Source organism: Pelodiscus sinensis, chromosome 1, assembly GCF_049634645.1.
Source record: "Pelodiscus sinensis isolate JC-2024 chromosome 1, ASM4963464v1, whole genome shotgun sequence".
Lineage (NCBI taxonomy): Eukaryota > Metazoa > Chordata > Testudines > Trionychidae > Pelodiscus > Pelodiscus sinensis.
The window spans coordinates 161365117-161377577 of record NC_134711.1 but is presented as its reverse complement, the minus strand read 5'-3'; the positions used below and the strand labels follow the sequence as shown (position 1 = coordinate 161377577).

The 12461-nt window shown below is 42.0% G+C and overlaps 1 protein-coding gene across 7 annotated transcripts in view; it reads left to right on the top strand.

The window, feature by feature from the left end:
* DCAF6 (DDB1 and CUL4 associated factor 6) overlaps positions 1-12461 on the top strand; it is a 156182-nt gene that overhangs the window by 13081 nt on the left and 130640 nt on the right. For 6 of the 7 annotated variants that reach the window (XM_075909075.1, XM_075909054.1, XM_075909049.1 and 3 more), the window contains exon 2: positions 10380-10441. The exons of the other annotated variant lie outside the window; for it this stretch is intronic. In XM_075909075.1, coding sequence (XP_075765190.1) covers positions 10380-10441 — 62 coding nt within the window. The remainder of the gene's footprint in view (positions 1-10379; positions 10442-12461) is intronic. 7 annotated transcript variants of the gene reach the window in all.

Sequence of the window (12461 nt, the reverse complement as noted above, 5' to 3'; positions counted from 1 at the left end):
GGCACTGCCGGGTAGGTCCCCTAGCGCTGCCCCTCGGGGCTGCGGAACCAACCGGGCAGCACCCCAGGTGTCCCCGATTCAGCCGCTGCTGAAACTGACCGGCAGCTGACTCCAGGAGGCTGGAGGCATAGCTGTTCTGCCCCAGGCTTCCTGGAATCAGCCGCTGATCAGTTTCAGCAGCAGCTGACTTGGGGACACCTGGAGTAGAGCAGCTGGGGTGCTGCCAGGTTGGTCCCTGCAACGCCGAGGTGCGGCGCTGCGGGGACCAACCTGGCAGCACCCCAGCTGCTCTGTCCCAGGCGTCCAGATTCAGCCGCTGTTGAAACTGACCAACGGCTGACTCCAGGAAGCCTGGGGTAGAGCTGCTCTGCCCTGGGCTTCCTGGAGTCAGCCGCTGGTCATTTTCAACAGCGGCTGAATCTGGATGCCTGGGACAGAGCAGCTGGGGCGCTGCCGGGTTGGTCCCCGCAGCGCCGAGGAGCGGCGCTGCGGGACCAACCCGGCAGCACCCCAGCTGCTCTGCCCCAGGTGTCCCCAAGTGCAGCTGGGGTGCTGCCGGGTTGGTCTCGCCGCGCCAAGGGTCGGCGCTACCGGACCAACCCGGTAGCACTCCAGCTGCTCTGCTGCAGGCGTCCCCGATTCAGCCGCTGCTGGTCAGTTTCAGCAGCGGCTGAATCAGGGACGTCTGTGGCAGAGCTGGACTATCGGAAGGGGGGGGCTATGAGGGGTCTGGGGTGGCATCCTCCCCCACCCCAGACCCCTCATAGCCCCCCCTTCTGATAGTCCGGCATATCTGATAATCCGGCACCCCCTGGGTCCCAAAGGTGCCGGATTATCGGAAGTTTACTGTAATTGGTATAAGAAATTGTTAGGTGCTTAATTCCCACTTGGCGTTTGTGCAGCCATTGCAGATTATATAAACTAATAAGAAGGTCTTCCACTGTTAACAGCTCACTTCTATAAAGATGTACAATGTGCTCTTTTATTTCAGTTACAAAATGTAATTGAGTTGTACTTTTTCATGCATATAATGTGCCAAATATCAGTTGCTGGCTAAACAAATAAGTTTGTCCCTGTGATACTCTATGTACTTCGGCTTAAAACTCAAGTGCTTGTAACCTTATCAGTGATCAAGAATGCAAAGGGAGTTTATATTTAGCCATGGACTGTTTTAGAATCTGGGATCTGTTTGAAAGTGGAATAAGGACAGCACTTCTGATGCAAACAAAATATAATTTGTATATTGTAGCTTATGTTAATTGGGGTAAGGTGGGCAGAGATGAGGCCAAATAACCGTGCATAAATATGTAATAAATATAAAAAGTCATGCTCACTTGGTTGCTAAACCTTGTGTTTCTCTTTTTGAGATTAAATTCTGTACTACTTACATTTTGGGAAGACCCCATAGACTTTAGTGGCTGTGCATAGAATGGAATTCAGTACAGAATATATCCCCCTGTTCTGTAGTTGACACTATATGGTTAGTATTTCAAAGTTCATTTTTAACAGTTGAAATTCTATTCTTGAATTATGCCTTGGAGTTTGAGCAAAGGCTTAAGTAATACCAAAGCAGTGGCGATAGATATCTCTCATAAAGCATTTGTTTGTCAAAAAGGAAACTAGACCTTTTTGTAGATTTAAAATGTTTTGCCTTTTCTGTAAGGTCATACCATTAAATCATTTTAGGAAGAGATCAAGTACAGGTTGGACCTCTATTGACTGGGACTCTGGTCTGGCCAGACCACAGATGTTCCTGGACACAGTGTCCAGGTATAAGGAGGTTGGGCCACATGGCAGGAGTGGGGTAGGAGGGGCATGTCTCAGACAGGAGCCCTGTGTTAATAGGGCAATGCGTACTGGCTCCTGCTGTTGGGTGGTAGTGGGGGGCTGGCAGTGGCTGCAGAGCCCCCAGCAGCCAAAGAGCCCCCAGAAGCCACAGAGCCCTGGCAGCCCCAGAGCTCCAGCCTGGGGAGCCATGGCCGGGCAGGCAGCAGTGGGCCTCTGCTAGAGTCCTAGCTGGGGGTATTATGGGCCATGTTAGGAGGGATATCCTCTGGTTCAGCAAATCTCCTTGTTCGGGACCAGTGAAGTCCCAAGGGTGCCGGATGAGAGAGGTCCAACCTGTACTTTGATCAAGGGAGTATGGTCAGAACTGTTGGGCTCTATATCTGTCACCAGCTCACTCACTGTGAGCCCATAGATCACTTAAACTCCTTGTGCCTCATCTGTAAAATGCTGATAACCTACCACCTTGGCTCTCAGATGTTCTTGAAGGCTTAATTCATGTTTTTAAAGAGTGTTGAGTGCCTCAGATGAAAAGTGGTCTGTAATATCAATGTGGTGTACTAGTTACTATACAAAATCTTGAGGCATTGTACTAAAATCGGTGTGGGTTTTTTTTTCAGGAGGAGGAAAAGCAGAGTGTTATACTGTGTATTGAAAATTATGCTGGATCAGGGTCCAGAACTTGATATACAGGCAGTCCCCGACTTACGTGGATCCGACTTACGTCGGATCCCTAGATACGAACGGGGTGAGGCAACTCCCGCACATGCGCAGCAGCATTCCCGGGGCTCGCTCACCTGGGTCCTAGGATCCTCCTCCTCCTCGGGTCGGCTCCGACTGGGGTCCCGCAGAGCTGCCGGGCAGAGGAAAAGTGCCTCCCCACGCCCGCTGTCCCCCCACCCCCCTGCCAGCAACAGGCTGCCCCCTCCCCTGAGCAACAGGCTGCCGAACAGCAGACAAAAGCAGCCTCTCCGCCCCTCCTCCCCTCTATACGTGCCTGGCTCCCGGAGAGCAGCAGCGTCCCTGGGGCTCGCTCACCTGGGTCCTAGAATCCACCTCCTCCTCCTCTTCGGCCGGCTCCAACTGGCCTCTGCCTGCAGCAGCTGGCCACAGGGACAGGGATCCTGCAGAGCTGCCGGGCAGAGGAAAAGTGCCTCCCCAAGCCCTCTGCCCCCCCCCCGCGGCCTCGCATCCTGCACGCCTCCCCCCTCCCCGCAACAGGCTGCCCCCTCCCCTGAGCAACAGGCTGCAGAACAGCAGACAAAAGCAGCCTCTCCGCCCCTCCTCCCCCTATACATGCTGGGCTCCCTGGGCAAACAAAGACTCCACCAAAACAAACAAAGTGCTGGCCTCATTGTGTTAGCAAAAAAAGGACCCTCCTCCTAGAACCCTGGGTGGTGTGTGGAAATAAAGCTATTAGCTCAAAGCATGGTGCAGAGCTGTTTGGTATTTGATGAGTTACTCCTTTAGTCCTGAGTTTGTCACAGGGACAGAAATAGATGTGAAATCTTCTGAACAGGGGAACAGACAGCAAAACAAACATTAGAGGGGAGTTAACCTTTCCCTATGCTATCCAAAACTAAAAAAAATGTTTGGCTAGAGTTTCCCCTACAATATGTACCAGTTCCGACTTACATACAAATTCAACTTAAGAACAAACCTACAGTCCCTATCTTGTACGTAACCCGGGGACTGCCTGTAGTCAGTTTTTAGGACAAATGATCAATGTGAGAGTGAAATCATCTACCTTGATAAAAATCTGGTTCCACACTGTAAAAAATTCAATCTGGATAATAAGATGTCATTTAAAAATATTTTTAGGGTGCATGTTAACAGAAGCTCTGCATTGGGATCAAACGCTGGCTCAGTTTCAGTTTTAAACTAGGGCATTTCAAATGTCACAGCAAGCTAGCACAGAAGAACTTGGCTTTGGTAAAATAAGCTTGAGATAAATGAGTATTCATTTTACAAATAGGATCTATTGCTATTTTTCTGGAAAGGGGCTAGCTCTTTTTCAGCTCTGGATACCATGGATGATGTGACTTAAAAAGTTTGTTATATTTTCAAATTTATACCTTGTTTATGAAATTTTTTTCGATAGAAAATACCTAAAATAATATTTCAAATGTGTAAAGTGCTTGAACATTAAACTATAATTGACAGTCATAACCAGGCAAAGGTACCTATTCCTAGGTGAGACCTACACAATGTTACACCAGATTAATGTGTTTGTGTAGAAACGATAAGCCAAAATTGTTGAGGAGAACAAGAGCTACATGAAGTTTTAGGTAGATGGTAACCCTCCTTTTGTTCAGTTTAGGTTACAAACTGAACAACCCACTGCTCTGGTTTTGGAGAGACCCCAGTATGAATTGTGGTGATCCTCCTGTGACACTATCTGATTAGAGTATGATAATAAAAATCTTTGTTTTTACCAGTGTTATACAGTTACAACAAATCTTGTACCAGGTATGATACATGGACAAAAAGGGTTAAGTAGTTTGCAGGCTAATTCACTCAGAGTAAGTGGGTAGAGACACATTAGAAAAACATGGCAATAGTAATTATGGTCATTCAATGCTAGATAGGATTGCATTTCCAAGTTCTAGCCTATGTTGTTGGAAGTCAGAAGTACTATTTGCTTGTTTACTTACAGATGTTAACCATGTAAATGGACAGTTCCTATCAGTTACCGTAGCAGTTGAAAAGGGAATATTGATGTTTAGATGAATCTTGTGTAAAATTTCATTTTCTGTATGTCTCTTGAAAGTTTGTGATTAACTGCTTAATTGATAAAGTACCTTTTGCTCATTCATGTAGTTGATTACGATGATTTTTTGGGAAATGGAAGGTTACCTCAAGGCTTTATTGTTCTCTCAGGACTGCTGTTTCAAGAGGCTGCTAGAAGACTATATAAAGACGCTTGTGACCTGATCCTTTTTATCTCAGATCTGCTTAAAGTTTCATGCAGGGGAAGCCTTAGCCATAAGAACTGAGATCCCAGTCCTAAGCTGGATCACCTTGAATATGAATTAGGACAAAGGCTGTAGTCCAATGGACTAATTCTGAAAGAACTCTTTGAAACTACAAAGATTGCCATCTCTTCGGCAAATTTGGTCTCATAACTTTACCTATGTCTGTATGTATATTAATCTTTTAACTAATACATTCTCCCAATTCTTTTTAATACATGTTAGTTTAGTAAGAATTGGCTGTGAGTGCATATTTGGGGTAAGCTCTGAAATATTCAGTGACTTGGGAGGAAATGTGTTCCATCCTTTGCGATTGGAGAACTTTCTTATATAATGAATAATGTCTTCAGTAATCCTTGCTATATTTGACTTGGGTGTTTGGATGGAAGCTTAGAGCTGGGTTGTTTTAAGGGACATGTGTTGGTTTCAGAGAGACCAGTAAGATATTACAGAATCTGTTTTGTGCTGGCTTGGTACGTCTAAGTATTGGATTAACCCCTGGTTGTGGGGGGTTTCCTTCCCAATTCTTTGCAGTTTGACCCTAAATGAGTAATCTCAGTTGGCTCTCTGGTGACCTTGATCTCAGAGCTCCATATTGGGAAGACCCCAAGAGCCAATTGAGGTAATTGTGAAAGGTGAATTGGGGAGATCTGTCCCTGATAAATGATAGCTAAAAATAAAAGTTATTTTTCAAATGGTACTGTTGAGATCAACATCTTTAAAATACCCTGAGTGATGTTATCATTGGGATGCTGGATTAAAACTAAACAGGATTTTAAAAATCCAGTTGCCAGGAATTCGTCAGAAACTTTGTGATGTGAGTGGTGTATGTTTGGTGGGGGAGTAAGCCCATAACTTTTTGTAGAATGTAAAATTTTCTTTGGCTACGTCTGTACTGCATCCTTTCTCCGCAAAAGCTTATGCAAATGAAACGTGGTTAGAATATCGCTGTGCTTCATTTGCATAATTAATTAGGGGCCATTTTTGCACAAGAGGCTGTAGACAGCTCCTCTTGCGCAAACACCCCCATCTTTTGCCAGAGCTGTTCTTCCTGAAAAAATGAGGAAGAACGGCTCATGCACAAGAGGGTGTTTTTGCACAAAAAGGAGCCGTCTACACAGTTCCTTTTTGCGGAAAAGCCTCTTGCACAAAAATGCCCCCTAATTAATTATTCAAATGAAGCGAGGCAATATTCTACTCTGTGCTTCATTTGCATAAACTTTTGCAGAGAAAGGGTGAAGTATAGATGTAGTCTTTATCAAGCCTTAATTGTTGGTAAGATGTTCTGAATGTGAATTGGAATATTGCTGTCTTTGTCTGTAGACAAACTGTTCCTTGGCTTCTCAATTTCCCCAGCTGCCTCAGAATGAAATTAACATGACTATTGAGATTGCATTGCAGTGCATCAGAATCACATGTATGAAATTGAAATTGGCAAGAATAATTAGGAAGTTATGAGCAGCATTTAGAGGTATTCCTTGGAGCTATTTACTTGGAGAAGCATCCAAATAGTTAAGGCTGTTGAAAAGGTAGAATACTCATTATTTCCCTCTTCCCATCATAACAGAAGGCTGGGCCATTGCATTGGTTATTAGACTTGAGATTCAGTGAGAAATTTCCTCCCAGTTGGTAAAGTAGTTTGAAATGGCTTTTCGAGTGGTGTCTGGGATAGCACTCTATCCCTTCCAGGAAGAAAGGTTGGATGGAGGAGATGGACTCCTCACCAGTATGTTGTCTGTATCTTGCTGGCAGGGAGAGATGAGTTTGTCCCTCATTTTTTATATGGCTTTTTAGACTTGTAGCTACCACAGACTTTCAAACCTTGAAACTGCAAATGTATGCTGTTTTTGTTTACATTTTACATTTCCTTAAAACAGACCTCTTAATTTTAAGGTAAGGAATACATTTCCATTCACATATAAGAATGGAAATTGATTCTATATTTAGCCCCCCCCCCCTTTTTTTTTTGCAAGTTACATTATCAGCCTAAGCTGTTTGCTAATGTATACTGGCATTTTATGATTTAATAAAATGTGCAACAAAAACACCTGTTTGGATATAGAATTTTGTTTCTGAAGTATATTTGAAGGAATTAAATTTTTTATTGCAACTGTTTCATTATATCTTGTTATCTTTGAGAAAATAAAGGCTATTTCTAGGGAAAGATTCTGTTGGGATAAATGGAGGCAAACTTTCAGTCTAGCATTTGGGAAATATGCTCAAATAATATGAGCTGAATGCTCTGGGTTTGGGGGGGGGGGACATGTTTCTAAAGGGAGGGAGAATTTAGGTCCTTGCTTCTACTTTCTTTGTTAAACCAGCTCCCTTCAGCCTCTCCATAAGTTAATTCCCAGCAGAGGTCCAGATACTATTCCTGAACATTGGTTTAGTGTTTGCTGCTAATATTTCCAGAAAGTACTATGTGCAGAAGCACATCGCACAAGAATGATTCTCTGCTGTAGAACTTCCTTGCTCTGCATCTGAAAATGGGAAAGGATTGAGGGACTCTGAATTCTTATATTTATATACCTATTTTAACTTCTACACTGTAAATCCACTATTGTAACACTTGGAGGCCAACCTAGTCAGGGTCCCATTTTGCTAAATGAGTACAGACATCTAGTAGAGGACAGTTGCTGCTACCAAAGAACTTACACTTTAAAATTAAATCAAATATTCGCAAAATTAACCTAATTTGAAAGGAGGATGTTTGTAGTGGAAATACTGAGACCTTCTTAAAAATTATGGAATGATGAGGTTTAACTGAACAATCGGGTAGCCAAAAACTGAGATTGGAGTTCTTTATGTACTCCAGAATAGATATGGTGCCTATATATAAATATAAAATGTAAAATAATTAACCATCACATTATGGGAAAATGCTTGACTTAAATTAGTTTCTCTTCCAAGAATTATAAAATGCATTTGTCCAGGCCAGTTTATTATGCTGCAGTCCAACCAAATACATTAATATATCAATTGCGTTTTCAAGGTGCATAGTATGTGGGATTTAGTGACATGGTGCATGAACCATTTATATTCTGGGGCCATCTTTTTTGTATATATTTACAAAGAAAGAAAATTCTCAAGGTTACAAATCTGGAAAGGTAACTTTGAAGTGTTCATTTTTTTTAATATATGAAGACTATATTATGGCTTTGGACTTTGCAGGCACATAAGCTGATGTTTTCCTAATTAGAATGGCAAATAAAATATTTATTGAAATGGTTCAAGGATGGTAGCCTGATTACATAAAATAAAATAATTATGTGAGTATTAGCTATGCAGCTCAGAATAATAGTTGAAAAGGTAGAATATTATATTCTACTTTTAAAATTCTGAAAGCAGCTAATCAAAATACTATTCAGTGCATGAGGAAAAATATATATTCCAATTCACAGTGTCTCTGTGGTGGGCAAGTACAGCGTACTATTAATACTGAAATTTGGACAGTACATGGTAGACTTGATTCTTATGTTAAAATTAACAAAAACAAAATCTTCAAGTGGTGAGTTCATTCCTTTTTCTACAGCTGTTCAAAGATTCTGACTCTTGCTACACAGTACCCCTCCACCATAGTAGGATATTGGTTCATTACTGTCTTAGGAGGAAGAGTGCTAGCAACTTAACATGACTATTGGTCTCATCTGTGATATGATGCTATAATGGTTGTAAATGAGAGAATTTTAATAAAGTAGCATTTTTTTCACATCTTTTTGCAGATCCAACTTAAAATGTGCATGTTCCTCATGCGTGACTTTTGACCAGTCATGTCCATTGAGGCTAAGCTTCTTCTCTGCATGTCTGCATTGCTTTCCCCCAACTCCGCCAATCTGAGAATATCTGGCTAAGTTACCCAAACTGCTTCTCATTTTCCTATTATCATCTGTGGCAGACAGACAGAGCTTGGTCTCTACCTTTTGCCCTGAAACACTTTTCATTGTCTCAAACTTGTAAATATTAGTAGCTAGAAGATTTACCTGGCATGCAGGTGACCTCAGAGGGAGAGGACTTTCTCAGCCATCTCTCAGGGCAACAACTTAGGGCTAGGTGAGAATTGCCTCTGCAGCTGACACGGCTGGGGAAGGAGTGCATGTCCTCTGGTAGGGCAGGTTGTGGTTAGTCTTCCGTCTGCACTCCCCACTCAGAGTGAGGAATGCAGCAAACTGTGCAGTTCCCCTTCATCACAGAGTGAGGGGAACAGCCAGCACTTTTCCTGTATGAATCGGGAGGAGAGAAGCTTCAGCCCTTCCCAGGTGCCCTTTAGGGAAATTGGAGGGTGGTAGTTCTTGGGGCTGGGGCAGTCTCAGACTGGGCAAGGATGCACCCCAAGCCAGCCTCTTTCACCTGCCTGGTGATTCTATCCCTTTTCTGTATGGTTTTATGAGAAGCAATCCCACTCCAGGCACATCCCCATTTTCCTGGCACAACCAAAACTTTTACTTTGGTTTAAGTTATGATAAGAGAATCTGCATACCAAATTTGGTGGTGGTCTTAGCTCTTACTGTTTAGTAGGAGTTATTGAACTGACAGATGGATTCATGCATAGACAAACTCTCAAATATATAGTAGACTACTACAATTAGCTTAATTTAAGGATGATTTTCTGCCTTTTTGGCAGCCCCCTTATTTGTCATCTTGAAATTTTCTTCCCTTCTTCTGACTCCTTAGCACCACGGTGCCTTCCTGTCTATTAATCAAACTTAAACTCAAACTTATGGCTTTCAGCCATACCCATCTTGTGAGAGCTTATAACATAAACTGAGAGAATAGTTGATGTTTTGGGGAGAAGGGTGATGGTTATGTTTTGGACCCTTGTTCTGTATGTCAGTATTTCTCTGCCAGAACTTGTCTCCAAAGATATTTGCTAAAACTCTGCCTACTGGAGTTGTCCATGAAGAGGAATGTAGGATTGAGAGAGATGTTCCTCTGGTTGTAGAGAGTCTCCTCCTAGAGACCTCACTCTTTCAAAGACTCCTTAACTTAGAGAAGCAATCTTAAAACTTCCTGTTATCAGTACTGGGAGAGGGTCTGCAACTCTTGCAGTCAGCCATCCTCCAAAATGAACTCACCATTGGCTGTGAGCTTGGCACTCAAGCCTGGTGCTACTTCCACCACATTGAAGAATTAAGGGTGATCTCCCACCCCTATGAGGCTAATGGCCTGTGCTCCCTACTGCCATGCTGGAGTGTCCACGTTTGTTTATTGACAAATAAAATTTGCAGAATTTTAAAAATATCATGCATAGAATTATTAATATTTTGACAACTCCCTCTGGAGTAACTTAAAATCTTCAGTTAGAAGTTTTAGCTATTGTTTGTTACTGTATGTAATGTTTATTTTCTATTATAGCTTCTAATTTCAAAGCATCTGTGAACCTAGTCAAATATTAAAATTACAATTTCTAAACTGGTTCTAAATCTGGTGGAACAGCAAATAAACTTGAATAAGCTTTTTCCATTTGAATATTTGGAACCTTATAAACTGTATTAATTCTTATATTACATGCAGATTCAGGTTCTGTTTAGGCTTTTCTGCTGTGGCCAGCACTGTATCTGATTGCCAAGGTTTTTTTAACCTCAGCTCTTTAAATACTATAATTCAGTCTTCTTTCTTCAACAGGAAGAAGAGAATTTATCCAAAGATTAAAACTTGAAGCAACACTGAATGTGCATGATGGCTGTGTAAGTGATTTCTTGTATCTAAATTTTCAGTACTTCAAAAATGGGGTGTCCCATGTCAGTGTGTATGTGTCTAGACTGAAAAATGCAAACTGAATACATTTTAAAGCTGAATGAAAATATGTACTTGCCAATACCTGCATCCAGGCTTTCTGGGTTCCATTTCTTCTGAAGCAATTGAGGACAACTCAGTCCCTGAAATGGAGCAATGAGCTGTGTTCATTTCATTGCTTTACTTATGAATGAGGCAGTCACCTATAGCAGAAAAAACATTGGACTTGGGTAGGACCAGGAAAACTAAGGAAGAATTAATCTTAAGTAACTTCTTATGTACTTATTTGTAATTTAACACACATTCTGATAATTTAGGATTTTTTTTTGCATTGCTGTGCTTGAAGCATTTTAGTTCACGTGTAAACTTAGAAAAGAGGAAGGGCTATATGTTGATTATGAAATCTAAAATTTAAAATCTGTAGTCTAAAATGTGTCTAATCTTGGAAACAACATGAAATGGTGCAATCATATGTTTAAAAGAAAACCACATTATTATTTATAAGTAAATAATTAGGTTTTAAAATAAATCTCTACTTTCCAAGTCTAAATGATATAAAAAATTTTCCATGCTGTGCTCTCATAACCACAGTTCTCATTAAATCCTGCTTCTGACAGATGTAGCAGAAGACAGGGAGGCAGCAAAAAGACTGTGTTCCTCAAACTCCACAGGATTGCTTGAGCTCTTAAGAGTAGTAGTAGTGGATACATTTGACTAAGTTCTGTGACCTAGGTGGTAGAGGTTGGTTGTTGTGACAGGGCATCTTTGCTGGCCGGTCATCTGACAACAAAGCAGAAGTTCAGGTTTTGTTTTTTTTCTTATCAAAGGATTTTTAAAAGATTTTGGGATGGTTAGGGAAAAAATTGTTTGTAAAGTCCATTATATGCAAACTACTGTGAAAATGAAAATATTGAAATGTTGGGATTTTACACAAATTTATAATTCAGTCTCCCATAGCATTGTGATTAGGGATGTTAAAATGCATATAATTAAGTAAATGTGTAACTGCTGAAATTTTCAGCAGTTACGCATGGAGGGCAGGTAGCTCCCATCTGCTGACTCCCCCCTTCCTGCACTGCTGCGTCTAATACAGAGGCAGTGGAGGGAGGGAGCCACATGGCTCCTCAGGAGCCGGTGAACACCAGGAGCTTGCATATAACTGTGAAGGTTAACCAATGAGCACGGTTGCACTTTCACATCCGTAATTGTGATGGGACCTAAATTTTTATGCCTATGAAAGCCATGAAGTGGTAAAGCATACTGCCAATAACCCTTTAATTTATTCATATTCTAGGATGTGGTTGTATCTAATACCACTTGATTAGTGTTAGCTTTATTTGTAAGCTTAAACAGGTGACAAGTTGTGGATGGTTAGCTTGCTGTAGGAGAGGAGGTTAAGTAGGACTTGCTGTAAGTAAAAGATTCAAACTCTCCACAGTTCTACAATTTAGTATGTAGAATGACAAATGTGATTGGGAAAAGTTAGCTGCTCTGTATCCTCCTCGTCAACTAAATGTGAACTCAGAAATCTTTTTTGCAGCATGAATATTTAGAGGATGCATGCCCTTTCCATGTTAGTGAACAAGGAAATCAACATGTGATCAAACCACTATTTTCTAATGATAGTAACTTAATTTCTAAAAACATTATCAGACCTAAAATCCTAGTCTGAATTACATATGGTTGATTTTGAAGCTTTTAAACCAAGAGCACTTTTATATATGCTTAATATTTATTCAGATACAGGCAGTCCCCGCACTTACAAACGGGGCTTTCTCACCCCGGAGCTTGCAGGCAGCGGTCCTGCCACCTCGACCTCCGGGGCGAGAAAAGCTGCTCCTGGTGCCCCTGGTCTGCTGGGGACCGTCCCCAGCAGACCAGGGGCACCGGGTGCAAAGCCGCAGCCGCGGCGTGTTCCCGCGCTTCTGAGGCTTTGCTCTAGCCAGAGCAAAACCTCAGAAGCGTGGGACC